The following is a 16441-nucleotide window of genomic DNA, read 5'->3' on the forward strand; positions in this document are numbered from 1 at the left end:
AAAGATGGCTAAAGCTGTAAAGCATAGTCACATAATCACTGACATTGTTAGCATTGTCTGTGGAGGTGATCTGCTAACCTGATACAAGTTTTATGATTTGTTATTGCATGCTGTTTTAAGTTAAGTTCTTCATAAAAACTGTTAATCACATACAATACAATGTTAGACATGCAAGTTGACTATTGGAGGGGTAGGTGCTAAAGGATTTGTTAGGGTCTCTATCCATGGTAGATACCCTTGTAGCTGACTTAACAAGACAGAAAAAGCCTTTTCAGGGTGAGAAAACACTGCTTTCATGCTGACAGAAAAATTGAGGGCACAGGCCAAGGTTGTGACTCTTCTCTCCCTGCCCTGCACTTCAAGTCCTGAACCCATTGTGGAGTCCAAGCACATTGGAGTTAGAGAATGAATGCAGATTGCCACATTCACCCCTTGAGTCAGAGACAAGCACAAAGGCCAAAGAGAATTAATGAGCAAGTTAACCAAAACCTAATTTCTCCAGATGTGGAAACTCAGTGGAGTCTCGGGGTGCTGTTCCAGCTTAGCCAGGGTTTCATCAATACCCATGAAGCTTGATGGATAACCTTCATTGGGAGGAGGCAGGAAGTGTGACCCTGCTCATTCTACTCAGTCTCTCATTTTGTAATACCATTGACCATGGAATCCTCCTGAATTGACTCTGTGGATTAGGCATTAGAGACACTGTCTTGCAGAGGCTCTGCTCTTATCCATTGACTTGATTCCAGAGAGTAACATTGGGCAAGTATTCCTCAAAGCCCTGGAAATTGAGCTCTGCTGTTTCCCAGGGCACCACCCAGGTTTGCAGTGTTATTTAATATCTATAGGAAGCCACTGAAAATAGTCGTTAGGAGATTTGGAGCCAAGTGCTGTCAGTACACTGAGGACCCACAGCTCTGTCTCCTTGTGACAACTGAATCAGGAGAGATGAAAGTCCTGTGAGTGAATGGTTCCTAAGTCCAGGAAGTCAGTTTATTACCTGTTTTGCATGGGGTGGCACTTCTGAAAGATCAGGTTTATAATCTGGGGACCAGCCTAGATCCATTACTGTCACTCAGGTCCCAAGTTCTCCAGTTGATTTGCCAGATATGGCCTCACCTGGACAAGAAAGGCTTGACCACAGTGATACAGGTACTGGTAACCTCAAGACTAGATTACTGCAGTGTGCTTTATGTGGGAATGCCCTCAAGGCTGGAGTTAGTGTAGGATGCAGTGGGTCAACTGCTGTTGCGAGCAGCATCTTTTCAGCATGCAGTTCCCTTGCTGAAGGAGTTGCACTGGCTACCAATTTGCTACTGGGCCAGGTTTAATGTTTTAGTGCCCATATGCAAAACCTGAATGGCTTGGATCTAGGGTACCCGAGACAGTTCCTTCTTCCATACTAACCTACTTGGTCTTTGAGCTCATCAGAGGACATTCTTCTAGTGGTTCCTCACAGAGCCATGGACCAGCTGGATTTTACTAGGAGGCAAGCCTTCGGTCTGGCATTTCCATTTCTCTGGAATTAAGTGCATAATGAGGTCCAATAGACACAGTGTGACACTTGTTTTTGGCACCTGCTAATGATGCTGTTATTTCAGGAAGTCATTTCTGTCTGGCCAGCCATGGTCTTAATGTTATTTTCATTTTAAATGTTTTAATTGTTTTTATTCTTTGATTTGTTTTAACATCATACTTTACCACTGCAGAATCTGTTTGGATGTGAAAGAGTATATAAATAAAGTAAACAACCAGCCAGACAAACAAATGTTGCTTTCAGATGTGCCCATCACTACATCATGACAAATTCTGAAATCTTGTGTCAGCGACTACATGTACTGAACCTGTTGGGTTCCTTGGAGCCTCTGGACAAAGGGACTCTGAGTTGGCACAGTTCCCCTAATGCTTTAGGGACATAGCCTCAGCCTTGCATTTAGGTAAGGAAGTTTAAGGAAGAAGGGAGAAGGAATGCAAATATTCTCATTTTTCTTCTGTATTTCTCCTCTTTATGACTACGCATTCATATATCACTCCTTTTTCACATAATTTTCTGCATTATGTTTCTGTAGTGCACCATGGGAGAAAGTTTGCAGCATTCTTCTTCAGTTCTGTCTGAATGCAAGATTATCTTTGGTTTGATGTAATCATAATACAAAATCAGGCTGAAAATAATCTATGCTTGTATGCCTCCTTACCTCCCATTGCACCCAATGTATCTGGATTTGGCTTCTTGATTGTGATTGGGTGATGGAGTTATTGTTTGTTGTGAATTCAAACCAGTCACAATATGATTTGTGCAGAGTACCAAGCCATGGTTTGATACTGCATCTCAACCAACTCCTGACTTTTTAAATTCTCTCGAAATATCAGCTACAATTTACCATTTTTTAAAGTGGATCTAAGTGAGAAAAACAATCTTAGTTATCTGACATAAGGTTAGTTATATCTATATCAGTTCTATATACATTGTTTTAAAATGGATCCAAAAGGTAACCTCTCCTCTTTCAATGACTGAACAATTTCTTCTATTATTGCTCCCTATAAATCAAAAGCAAATGAAGTATGAGAAGCTGCTTTGATCCATATGATGACAATTATGTCATTCAGTTTCACATATTTGTGGGAAACTGCAATGGATCAGTGTTGCAAATGTCTGAGGAAGGGAAAAATAGAACTTAGAAAAAAAAGCCTAGAGAAAGATTGCAAATTAAAATTTAAAACATATTCTAAATGTATCATTCTGTATCAGTTCAAGCTTACTGAAATAAATATATTATTTCAGTGGCACGATTTCTAGGGCTTCATGGCTACATTCTTCCACAAAGCTGTTAGATTTGCTTTGGGAAAAGGGACTACATGTATTCATAACTTCCCTACTCTATCCAGTCCCGTGGATAGCAAATGCACAAGCCTATGCATATTTAATAGGAAAAAGTGGTTGGCTTCCTAGAAACGCAGAGGATTTCACCTTAAGAAGCTAGTTCTATGTCTACTGGCTATGGGATGCATCAGATGAGACAAAATTCCTATAAGGAAAGCAGTACCACTGAAAAGTCTCTGTATTGCCATGTGTATGCTTCAGGTTGCACAACTCTTGCTTATTTAGAAATGGTTTTCATATTTTTATTTGGTTTACTGGTTACTCATTTGATTCATTTTGATTTATTAGTCAATTTATTGCCAAACCTTTCAGGGAGACTTATATAATATGGTTAAATTCTGAACTGACCCTGTGATGCAATAAGTACTTCGTGATTAAATAAAGTATATGGCATACTTAGAAATAATGTTTAAAACTGTGATGCAGTTGTGCAAAGCATATATGTTTCAGCATACAGTAGTACTTAATATGATGATAGATAGCAGTAGGGGATTTTCTACCTATAGATATCAGCCCTATAGCCAGAGGATGGATTGTGTACTGGAGCAGCTTGAGATCTGAAGATAATATTTACAGGCAGAGTAGCTTGAGAAATCACTCTAGAGACAGGAGCTAATTACTCTTTTCTAAGTTCTATATTCTTCTTTTACTTTTACTTCATTGGTCAGTTTTTAGCTTCCTACAGACATAAGAACATAAGACATGAGCAACCCGATCTCCTGAGGAATTCACTGGCTGCAGGTGGATCAAAGTGGCTTCTCAAACATAGTCCAGACAGAAAACCAAGAGGTAATATATATTAATTGTTACTTAACTCAGAATTTACCCAAGTCTGTTAAGAAATACAGGTTGGAAAATACAATTGAAAAGAGTGTATCATTCTTCAGTATACTGAAGGCATCACTCTCTGCTCATCAGAAGTAAGATTTCAGTTCAAGGCAAGCTGTATTTAAAGAAAAAGAGCCCTTTGTTAACATTAATGCCATGGAAGCAAAAAGCCAGGCTCTTTGGAAAACCTAGTGTTGCTCTTGATAGATTCAAGAATTTTGATGGTTCATCTGTCTGTAATTAGAACAGCTTTGTGACCAAAATATTACCTCATTTCCCCATAGCTCCAGATGTTGTAGATCTAATTCTACTATATAGTTAAGATATATGCATCCCATGTCTCTTCTTTACAGGTCAAGTAAAACCTTCCTTGTCTTATTATATACCTTGCAAAGCTTAGGGAAGGTTTAAGACATTGTTACAGGGTAAAAAGAGCTAAAGTGTTTGTAGGGCTACCAATTCCACTGCCTCCGCCGCTGCTGCTGCTGTTATTAAACTTCAATTTTTTTTGCCTCTGGGCTGCCAAATCACAGGATGTAGAAGTGACACAGTCCTGTGTAAAATATATTATCATAAATGACAAGTGGGCAGCCATATTATTTACCTGTTCACAAAGTACAGTGATACCTTGGCTCATGAACTTAATCAGTTCCAGGACTCTGGTCATGACCCAAATTGGTCGTGAGCCAAGTCAAATTTCCCCATAAGGTTCGATGTAAATAAGGTTAATCTGTTCTGTAACTTTTTTTTTAATCACAAAAATTTGAAGTGAGCGTGCAGGGGGAGGGGAGACGGATGCGATTGTGGGTGTGCTGGGGGGAGGCAAGCGCGATTGGGGGGCGGGTGCGATTGTCACCCGATGCGGAGTTCATGATCCAAGGAAAAAATTTTCAGAAATTTCTGTTCACAACCCAATTTGGTCGTGAACTGAGATACTACTGTATTACCATGTCAAGGTGGTAAGTTGGATTTTTTGTGTGGGAATTGTCTTTGTGCTTATTGTTGATGTACTATAATATATAAGTATATGAAAACACCCTATTTATGAGGAGACATGCTGATGAGGATCCAGAAAAAGCAAAATATCCAGTGATGTGTCATCTTGATTTAAAGTTTAGGAGATGCTACAATATAGAATTGTTTGTGGAGAGTTCTGGAAAGCATTCCTTGTCCTTGTATATTTACATATTTGTAGCTCTCCATTGCAGAAGTGAATCTCAATGGTAGGTCTAAATGTGATCCCTGGATTTTCCTTAGTAGAGGAGTTTGTGTTAGGGAAACTGGGATCAAGATCGTTGGGCTCTGTTCAGATTGACATCTGAGCTAGAGTGCTAATCTGATTTGAGAAAAGTAGGTAGAATTGGCATTGATTTTATCAATTGTTCTGCTGAAGGCAGATGATTCTGCCATCCATATTTAGTTGGGATGGGGGAATTTGTTTATCTATGTCTGCTTGATGAAAGCATTAACATAGCATGCAGCTGTTTTGGAAAAGGCAAACTTCATATAAGGCATAAAAGGAAAAGAATCCAAACTACAGCTATTGATATCATACTGCCCTATGGTGTGCTCTCTGGAATATGATGTACTCTGAGAGCCAGTGTGGTATGGTGGTTAGAATGCTGGGCGGTGACTTGGGAGACCCCAGGTTCTTCTATTCACTCAGCCCTGCTTCACTGTGTGACTTTGGGCCAGTCACAGACTGTATGCTGGTTGTTGTTGTGAGGATAAAATAGAAGGGAGGAGAAACTTGTAAGCTCCTTGCAAGAGAAAGAAAGGTGGGATATAAATTCAGTGTAATAAAAATAGCAAGAATCATGTCAGTTTCTGATCTCTACACATAAAAAGATGATGTAAACTTGGAGGAAGTTGCAGTGAAAGGGAATAAAATAATCAAGGCTTCGAGCAACTCAACTGTAACAAAAGGTCACAATGTCTTTGATTGTTTAGCTTAGAGAAAATGCAAGTGAGGGGGAAACATGACAGAGGCATAGAAAATTATGAATGGTGTTGAAAAAATGGATTTTTCTCCCTGTCTCATAATACCTCTCTCATAACCTGGGGTCACCCCATAGAGTTGATCGGTGAGAGACTGAAGATAGACGTAAGGGAGTACTTTTTCATACATTGTACCGTTAAACTATAAGTACTGCCACATGTACAGAGGCCACCAATATGGATGGTTTTAACAGGGGATTAGGCAGAAGAATGGACAAATGAATCAGTGGCTAGTGGTTCTGAGGACAATATGGCATCTCCACTCTCAGAGTTACTATGCACAACAGTTGCTGTGGAATAAGATATGGTAGGTGTTCTTTTCGTCTTTGTGAGTTTCCCTCAGGCAGCTTGTTGGCCATTGTGTAAATGGAACACTGACTAGATGTACCTTGGTTTGTTCCCCTTATGTTATTTATTTAGCAAGATTTTTTATTCTTAGGTGTATCTATGTATCGATACTATTTAAGTACTGTTTGGTGGAATAAAAACAGAAAAACCACACCATCATGATCAAAACACTAATCAGTCAATGCCTAGGTAATAAAGATTTTCTGAGATGATGCAGAAAAAAACGGCAATATGATTGCCTGTCACACTGCCCAATTGGCAAGGTATTCCACTAGTAGGGTGTCATCCACAATAGAGCTAATTCCTTCATTCGACCTTAAGTATTTGGAAAAGATATTTTAATGGTCCTTTAGCTGCTACAAGACAATGTTGTTTTTTTGCTAGAACAAGCCCATCTCTTTAGAGTTAAGAATTTTCCAATCATTTTACTTTTTGTTATTTTGTTCCTGCTTTGGATCAGGAGACTATGCCATCATAAATTGTTTTCTTTTACTTTATGGTGTAAGTAGTAAGTTTCTCTTAGGAATATGTCAGTTGAAATTTTGTTTGGAGAGTTTTTTGAAAGTAAATTGCATTGTTGTTGCTGAATCTATTTGCCATAGCAGTATTTGATATGACATACTTTAACATAATAAAGTCTATTGGTTTTTACTATATAAGTGAAATTAATACTGTATTTAAATAAATTCCCAGTTTCTATACTGCTCTTGTATTCTGCTTGTCAGCATAGTAATGTTTAAAATAACACTTAGCTGGTTTAAAGGATCTTAGATAATTTCCTGAAGACTATTCATGGATCTGTACTTCTCTTATTTAACATTTCCTTACAACCAGAAGTATACTAGCATTAGTAGCAGAGCAGCAGACATATTTGTCCCACTGGTGGTGGAAGGTGAGATGATCTAGTTCTTGGCACATGTAGCAGCAATTCTACTGACCAGGCAGAGGCCGGGCAGTGATAGTTTTGTACTTTCTTCTTTAAAGGGTATTTGGTCCTACTGATTCAATGTCAACACAAACTTAAAAACAAAAACCTTTAGGCTGGTTGCAATCTGGAACAGAACAAGGAGATATTAGACCCACCAGCCCACAAGGATTAGCTCTGAGTGGGGTATTTCCTAACTTTGGAACTACTTTCTCAAAATCTGTCATTGGGCTTATTTTTGACCTCTCATGAGTCAAGTATTTGGCCATAGCTGGAGCTTTTTACATGAGGCTGCTGATCACTGTATCTACTTTTGATTTTGTCATGTAACTCAGATTACCCTTTAACTCAGAAACCCTTTCCTGCTTTTTTGTTCAATAACCTCTAGATGGCACTGTTTTATACCAGAATATTGCAATTGCACCTGTAAGAAAAGACCTTTTCTTTCACTTTCAGAATTAATACCCTATTTTACTATGTTAAAAGAACCTGGGAAAGTGGTCAGAAAAACATTATTTAAAGATCATACAGACAACTGTGAGAAGTCAATGTGTATGACTAAATTATTTCTCCAAGGTGTAATTTATGAGATTTTAGGCTCAAAAAAGAGTATCAAAGACAATAATGAAGTGAATTATGTACACTTATGCTTGCATGCATGTGCACACATACGCAAACAGAGCTTTCATGTTAAATAATTGTATAGTGACAGATACACATTCCTGAGACTTGAGTGCATGTCTCACAATCCCTAGGATAAATAACAACTGAATCAGCCTTGTGACATTTATTAAACATTATTTTAAGGCCACCTTTAAGAGGCTGTAATTCTCAATGGGGTATAGAAACTGCAACTTTACCATTATGCAGCAAATATAATTCCAGCATGCAGCTTTTAATCTTATAACTTCTAACACCACTAAATTCATATTTATTATTGTGCAACTTCTTGTGTGGCTATTTGTGAAGTTGGAACTGTTGTGAGAGAGAAGACGGGTGGCATGCCCTATGTTGGAAGACTTACATAGGATTTAAGTATATTTCTGTAGCACACTAAGTAAAACTTTCTGGCACCACTAACGAATGCTAAATATTTCACAACCTGAATTTTAGCTTGCTGGCCAAGTTGCAGAACATGAGTAAGAATGATGTTAGAAGTGGTTGCTGGGTAATGCTGGGAGTGGTAGAATTTTTTTCTGTGTAAACATGTATAGAATTGGCCCTTAGTTGTCCTTTTTCAGCCTGACACATTTTAGTTAATAGTCACTTGGTTGCTTTCCTTTCTGTTTTGCTTTTGTTCAACATAAGGGTAGGATTTTATGTACAGTGCACACCCATGTAGTTCAGAATTAAAACACCACTTTGCTAAAATGTAAAATATTTCAGTGCACTATTTTTTTCTGTTCAGAGATTTAGAAGATCCTTCCAGCATGCATGCTTCCATTTAGTATATTGTATACACAAATCAAAGGGCTTTTGTTCCTTTCATGCTTGTACAACTCCTATTGAAGTAAATGAGAGTTAAACTTGTAGACGTTAAGGCAGAATTTGACCTCATGGCTATGTAGTGGGCTTTAAAATGGTCTTTGATAGAGTCCTGGGCTGTTGATCTACAAAGGGTATTTGAGTGATCCAACTAGTGATTTATGCTGGAGTGCAAAGTTTGTTATGTGCTCTTGTTTACTGTTTAGCTGAATGTACCCAAAGTATCACTAATTGCAGTAATGACACTTTAAATTAACCAATAGTAATGCTAAAATTCTATTTGGAACTAACATATTTGAAAACATAACTTTTAAAATAGTGTATACTAATTCTTTATAAACAGCAAGAACCTCTTGGTCCTAAGCCAATGGGCCAATTGTAGACCTTTGCTTGCTTGCCATGTGGCCTCTTGCAGGGTCACTATAGCCTTTATTAATCTGATCCTGCCTTTTTCTTCTCCACTGATTCCCATGCCTGTCCTTGTGGGCTGCGTCAATCAGGCATGGGAGTTTCTAAGAGACATAGACAAAGCTTGGTTCATTCAGGTTTTTTAAGAAGAGAACCTGGTTGTATAAGCAGTTGTGTGGGCCACTGAACTACTTAGTCAGAATTCATCAAAACCCAGAGCCTACTTGTGCTGCTTCGTAACTTCTCAAGAATTAATCTAAAGAGCTCCTGATGAGGGTGGGAAGAGAATCAGATGTGTGTGGGGAGGAGGGAGGCAGTGTCCTTGCTTTGCATCCCAGTTTTGCCTACTTCTAGGAAGGAAAAGAGCCATTTAGTCAGTCCCATTCTGTTCTTCTTGTCATCATGACCAATACTTAAATCAGTCTTTAACATATCAATCTATGGACCATCATCTCTGTCCATCTACAAATTGTATAATAGCTGAGATCCTCATGTTTGAAAGATGAAGGTACTTGTCTAAGTGTGTGAGTATGTGTTGTGTGGAAGTGCATGAGGATAAAGAGAAAACATCTTTTTACAACTAGTTTAGTGGTTTGTGTTTTGATGAGAACCTTCTCTTTTGATGTAATCCATAACAATGCCATTCCAAAACCAGTCTACCGCTCTGGCTCTGCTCTCTTCTCTTGAAAACCTTGTCCTTATCTTTGAATTTCAGAGTAGCAAGCAATTGCTATACATACTTAGGCTTTTCAAGCATTTGGAAAAGTTCAGTGGTCAAAACATACGTGTTACTACTTGGCAGTAAAGTTTACTGAAATCATTGGGAGTTACTTCCTTCAAGTCAACAGGAAGGATCTATTTGTTTATAGAATCTCTTAGGCCTTCTTTCAGTGTGCCATTCACAATAGTTTACAAATACTTCAGATGTTTTTCAGTTCTAAGCAATAATCTAGATTATTTTATCTAGTGTATTGTTCCATTTAATTTAGTTGACCTATTATGCATTCTTAATGCTGAAGAATTAATTTTTAAAAATTAGACATGGCACTAAGATAGTGTCTGTGTAGATGACTGATGTAACTTCGTTAATACTTAATGAAAATGCAGCCACTTGTAGATTATGGAATTACAGAGAAGTTTGTAACTCGCACATTTTGTTATTTGCTAATTAATGAGTTTGTCCAGAATTCTACCATTCTAGAAGTATCTTCATTTGAATTATAAGCTGCAATTTACATGGAATTAGCAATGTAAATTATACATTGAAACCAGCTAGAAATGTAACTGCACAATCTTACACTGCACATATCTACTCAGAAATAAATCCTGTTAAGGTCAATACTACTTTCTTCCAGGCAACTGTATACAGGACTGAAGCTTCTATGTGGCACCAGCACCCATAAACCTGACATTCCAATTATTCTTCGTGGTCTCTGTGCATCACACATGTGGGCTTTTTGCACATGTGTGGAACGATTTTGGGGAAAATTCCAAAGCTGATTAAGTAAGATCCCCTCTTGCTCAATTCTAGTGACTTGCTCTTTTTTTACTTTCAGATGGGCACATTTAGATCCCATGATGGTGATTACTTCTTAGAACCTTTGATGACACCAGATGGAGATGAACATGAAGATGACCATAACAAGCCGCATCTTATATATAGATATGAGCCTGTTAAAAAAGAGAATTCTTATAAACCTTGTGAAACTTCAGGTACAGCTAAACTGTAAACAATGATGCATAGCACTGCTCTGTATTAGGAACAGCATAATTAACACTATTATATATTATGTAGTGATATTAGTGTGTATCTTTCTCAAGTGTTGTTTGTGCTTACTATGAACAAGAGCAGTATTCAAGCAAACACTCGTACCAATGTAAATTCCATTGTACTAGAATAAGAGACTGTTTGATTAATGGCAATAGCATTTGCTGATGTGGTGGGTTCTCTGAAAAATCCCAGCATGACAGCTATTGTTATTGGTTTTATGTTAGAAGTCCCTTTTGATAACTCAGCCTTCTTCAATCCATATCCTCCAATATGTTGGACCAGAACTCCCAGCATCCCTCAGTCAGCCATTTACAACAACTTACATTAGAATGCAGTTAGTTGCTGCCCAGGTAATACATGTTATTTATCGGGTTAATGATATTATAAGTGAGTGTTGAAGACTGAGTGTTGAAGAATATGCTATGCCTTAAACCATTGTTGCTTCTCACAAAGAATCCTATGAACTACAGTTTGGTGAGATGCTGGGAATTCTTATTTGAGAGATCCACCTTATCTCATAAAATTATACTTTCACAGTTTCCTGTGTTAGGGCCAATGACAGTTATGTTCTTAGTATCTGTATGGTTGTGAATTGCCCTGTGGCTGCTGACACCTGAGAAAGGTGGATTACTAAAACACAGTTGCTTGGGTCATAGGTACTGAAAAACCTGGCAGACATTCCTAAGCAGCAGGTGGTTGCCTAGGAGCTCCATCTTAAATAGTGCAGTATCATTGGCATGCTGCTGTTATGACTGAACCAGAGCAGGGTTTTTGTTGTTGCTGTTTTGTTTTCTGCATTGTGCTTCTTAGTGCCAGAGAAGACTGGAACATGTATGGGGAATGCCAAGTAGAACTTGACTGCAGAAGCAGGTTGGAAAGTTGTTGGTTGGCTTTGGAAATTTAATTGGAAGATATGAACGGGTGATTTTTCTTCCCCTTCAATTCATTCCACAGTGTATGGTTTCTTTTCATTAGCCAGTTTTGCAGTCTGGAGGTGTGTAGTGACTCTTGGCTGATCAAGCAACAGATAAAGCCAAATTACTTTTTTCCCATGTTTGGTTGGCTAGTGAACAGTGTCCATTCCTTTCCCAGGAGCTGGACTAGCAATTTTCAGTCATTCCTGAGTGGGAGCAGTATTATTTTTAATTAGATGACCTGAGACAGGGTATACAATGGGTAAGATGTTTGGATCTTGGATGTAAGTTTTTAAATGTTGAAACAGCAGAAAATATGGAAAATGGTTTTATTTGCTTAACATATTCTTCCTGCACAGCATTTCTCTTAACTAGATCACATACATTTTTAAGAGGGGCACCATTGCCAAGTGTTCTGCATAAGGCCTGCATACAGATTAAGAATTTTCAGACCACTGTGAGTGATGCAGAATGCAGTTGCTCTTAAAGAGGGGGTGGTAGAGAAAAGCTTTGGGACGTGCTTTAGCCATATGATTGACTAGTAAGGTTGTAGTTTTCTGCAATTCCTCAGGTGCAGGATTTTCTCATAATTTGGTACCCTGAAATAAATTGTGCAGACCTTACTACTCAATACTTTATTAAAGGTGCATGTCATTGTTATATTGCTGTTGTGCTGGTAAAGGAAGCACCACTGTATTGAGTGTAGAGAATCAATCTTTTTTTCCTCTTTTTTTTTTTTAAAGCAGGTACAACTTTGGCTCAAGACACGGTGAAGGCTACCTGGGAGCCCTTGCTGGGCCTTGGGGGCCTCTCCACTTCCCTCCCTCTCCAGTGAAGTGGTGATACTGCACACTGGACTGGGCTGGGCTCCTTTTCTGCTCTCTTTCCTTCAGGTCCAGTCAAACAAGTGGTCATCCATCACTCAGCAACTCACTAGGCCAGTAAATTCTGACAGGCAAACTGGGTTCTTGGATTCGAATGGAGCTTTTTCTCATAACTCAGAAATGGTTCTGCTCTGTCCATTGCTTCAAATGGCTTCTCTACATGAGGGGTTTTACCACTGCTTTATGCTGGCTCCTTCTTCTGTTCACATTGTGGGAAGAAAATGTGCCTTTTACATGGGTTTTTCTCCCCCCAGCATTTGTATTTTTTTGTTTTCATATATATTTTAATAACTAACCATAGGGTAGTACTGCGGTATAGCTGTACTGTAGCAGATTTCTGACTTCTGAGAAATTGGTCCTGGCATGTTTCAGTTTAAAATTTAATGCCAGACTGCATTAAAAAACAACAAACTAAAGCAAGTCAAACCAACAACAAAGAAAATCCTAAAATGGCTAGAAAACACTGGAGAGGCTCTGGAGGACAGTGACATCATGAAAACAGTACACAAACCGCCATGAATGAAGGATCGCAAGAACACAATAAATGCCATGTGTAGAGAAGGCCAACATCTCTCAGTGCTGTCCAGGTTGTTCTATCTCTCAGCCACACATTCAGCTTCCCCTATACCTCTGATGCCTGCTCTTGGAGTACCTGAAGCCAGCCAATTACTTTGCTCTTTGCCTGTTAGTCTCCTCCTACAGAACTCTAACAGGCTGACCTCTTTCCCTCTTTCCCCCATTTCCCATACATCCCAGCTGATGTGCGGCTGGTTTCCTGTCACTCCACTGGTAGTCAAGAGCACAGGGGTTGGTTTAAGCCAACCAACAAAGTAAAACTAGAGAGTCTTTGCTGAAAGTGACCAGCTGTTAGAAAGAAAGAGAGGAAACGGTAGAGATTCACACCTGAGGTGGTTGGGAGCTGCTGATGGCCTTGAGCCCTACATATTAGAAAAGCATGATCAAGCTACCTTGCCCAAAATAATGGTAACCTGCTTCTTTATGCCTCCCTCATAGACAGGATCCTTGAATCAAATTTCCCCATTGCTAGCTATTTCCTTATGCCAAAAAAGAAAAAAAATCTGTAGCAACACAGATGTGTTCAAAACAGCAGTATGCACACTTGAGAGCATTTATGTGGACTCAGGAAACTGGAATGCATTTTATTCAATTGCATATTCTATCTTGAGCCAGAACGTATGCTGCCTTGGTGCAAAAATGTTTTAGATATTCAATAGTATCTAACCCAAGGACAATAAACTATTTTTGAATATTCTTTTCCTTCAGAAATTCTGAAGAATTGAATGTTGATAGAAAGTCATGGATTGAAAATATATGCAATGTGCATGCTGAGACTTTTGTAAAGGATGGGATAAAAATGCTCCAAATAAACAAACAAACTTAATTTAATGTGAATAGTACATCTTGCCTGAATTTTCTTGAATACTAGCTAGCAATGATTTAACATACGGAGTTTTATTCACAAAGATGTATCTAGACTAAGAATGAAGTGTCTTTCCTCTTTTCCTGTGACATTAGCACTTTAGATACTCTTAAGATGTAGTCTTCAAGAGATTGTGAATCCAGCCAGACTTGTTGTCCTATTGAAGCTTCTAAAAATGGCATAACCTTATACAACCTAAGATTCCAGCTCAGGTTGTATAGGGTGGATTTCATACTAGTCCATCTTACAACCTTTTCCCATCTGAGGTGTTGCTCCTCAGCTCACCCAAGAACATCTTCTCTAGCCTTTGGTGCCCCCTGGTGTCTACTTTTCAGTACAGCTATTAGAAAATCATACCATATAGGGTAGCCTTCTACAACTTGCTACCTTCAAGGTGTGTTGGAATATAGCTCCCAGCATTCCTGATGTTTGCTCCTGCTGACAGGTGCTGAAGTAAGTTGAAGTATAAGCATCTGGAAGGCAGTAGGTGGGGAAGGCTGCTAGACGTGGTCAAAGTTGTCATCATTGTCTTCATCATCATCATCATCATCATCATCATCATCATCTCCATTTATAGAATTTTGGAAATGGATTGAGCACACAGTCCAAGGAAATGCTGCACCTCTTATTCCACTGTGCCCTCACTAATTCTGTTCCACAAATGAGAAATACTGCTTGCACAATAGAGATTCAGCACTTCTGGGAGGAACTGGATGTCAATGGAAATGCATATTTCTAGGATAGGAGAGATCAGCAGAGCTTGTGTAAGATAGTTCTGCTGTGCTGTCCTGATCTAGAAACAAGAGTTTCTGCTTGCTTTGGAGTTTCCTATAGGAAGGGTTAAATCTCAATAGTGCAAGCAGTGGGTCTCACTGGTGTACTGGATTTGATGTGTATGAGCAGGCAGGTAGGTGAGTGCTTGGGCATTGGATATTGCCCACTATGTTCAATTGATATTTCAATGTGTATCAGGGATGTATTTGTTTTGCGAGGTTGCTTCATTCAGCAACCATAAGAACATGCTGTATTTAGATGCTGTATCCTCTGTTTTTAACTGAAGTATTGGAACTTTTCTTCTAGCTTATGCAGACATTAACAAGAAAACTGCTGCTTTTGCAAGGGCTATACAGTTGCATCAGTGACATGTACTTTCTGGAAAATCAGGTTCATTTGTACAGAAGATTTTTCAGTTTGCCTCAGAAAATATTCTGTTACTCTGAACCACCTTGTAACCCCCTGGAAGTATTAGCCTACAGCTCCTATGATTCCTAAGTTTTGGCTATGCTGGCTAGAGTTGATTGATTTGGAAACATAGGCCAAAACATTTACAGGGGAAGCACAAATGGCCCACCCTGTCTGAGAGATAGCTAGTGTAATAGGTTTATGTTACTTGTAGTTGGTGAACCAAGATTAAAAAAATACCCCATGTTAATTTTTTGCACCAATGAAATATTTCAAGAAAAAAAAATAAAAAACACTTATTATATAGAATTTTTATTGGAATATTTGTAACAACTGAAAGCCAATAATATGTCCTTCCTCAGGTTGTTTAAAATTAAGAAAAAAAAAACTCAAAGAGATTGAAAACTGTTGGCACACAGCTGTTGGGATGGAGGTCCTAGCAAAGCAGTGACTCATAGCACCCAGCTAGGGGCAGCACTGGAGTGGATTCAGAACAAGAACCTGAATGTCTTTGAATGGGCTAGTCAAAGCCCGGGCCTCAATCTGATTGAGAACAGTGAGATTTGAAAGACGTTCACCAGCAATTGTCATGCGCCCTGCAGAGCTGGAACAGTCTTGCCAGAAAGAATGGGCAAACATTACAGGATCTAGATGCAGAAAAACTTACCCAAGACGTCTCTCAGCTGCCCTTGTTGCCAAAGGAGTTTTTGCCAAGCATTGGCTCACTAAGTGAATACTTGTACAAGCAGCTAATGCCAGTTTGCTTTTGTTCATTTAACTTTTGTGCTGAATTGAAACTATTTTGCACCTTCACATTGTTGAGGCTCTCATGTACATCATGTGGTAACAAGGCCAATCAAATCCATTCCAATTCTAGCTTGTAACACAACAAAATGTTGAAAGTCACAAGGAAATGAGTGTTTCTGCAAGGCATTATATCTTGCTACTTCTCAATAAAATTCTTGTTTCTCTAAAACAGGGTAGGCAATGTGGCGCCCACTGAAACACCTCTTCCTAATTTTTATTTAAATAAGATTGCATTTTATCATTCTGGCAGCTGAGAGTGTTTCTAAGGAAAGTGGGAGTCTTTAGCTGTTCTATCTTAATTCTATCTTAATTTCTATCTGAATGCTCCTGGACAGGTTATTTGCCCTTAGTGACTAGCAGCCATTTTATGGTTGGTCCTAGAACAATTTCTCAAATTTCCAAATGTTCCCATGGGCCTTGGAGATTGCCCGTTCATGGGCAAATTGATAATTCTGTATGATGCATACATAACTTATTCCTTTTCAACTTTTTGTCCCATATAACAGAATCTTTCATCTTGGCCCTTCAGCTAATGAAAAGAAAATATCCACAATACATTTGCTGTTGATAGT

The 16441-nt window shown here is 38.7% G+C and overlaps 1 protein-coding gene across 1 annotated transcript in view; it reads left to right on the forward strand.

The window, feature by feature from the left end:
• The window catches only part of ADAMTS20 (ADAM metallopeptidase with thrombospondin type 1 motif 20), a 78049-nt gene that overhangs the window by 6126 nt on the left and 55482 nt on the right, over window positions 1-16441 (forward strand). The window contains exon 3 of the mRNA XM_044423092.1: window positions 10427-10583. Coding sequence (XP_044279027.1) covers window positions 10427-10583 — 157 coding nt within the window. The remainder of the gene's footprint in view (window positions 1-10426; window positions 10584-16441) is intronic.

Source organism: Varanus komodoensis, unplaced genomic scaffold (assembly GCF_004798865.1).
Source record: "Varanus komodoensis strain SLA01 unplaced genomic scaffold, ASM479886v1 scaffold13_1, whole genome shotgun sequence".
Taxonomy (NCBI): domain Eukaryota; kingdom Metazoa; phylum Chordata; class Lepidosauria; order Squamata; family Varanidae; genus Varanus; species Varanus komodoensis.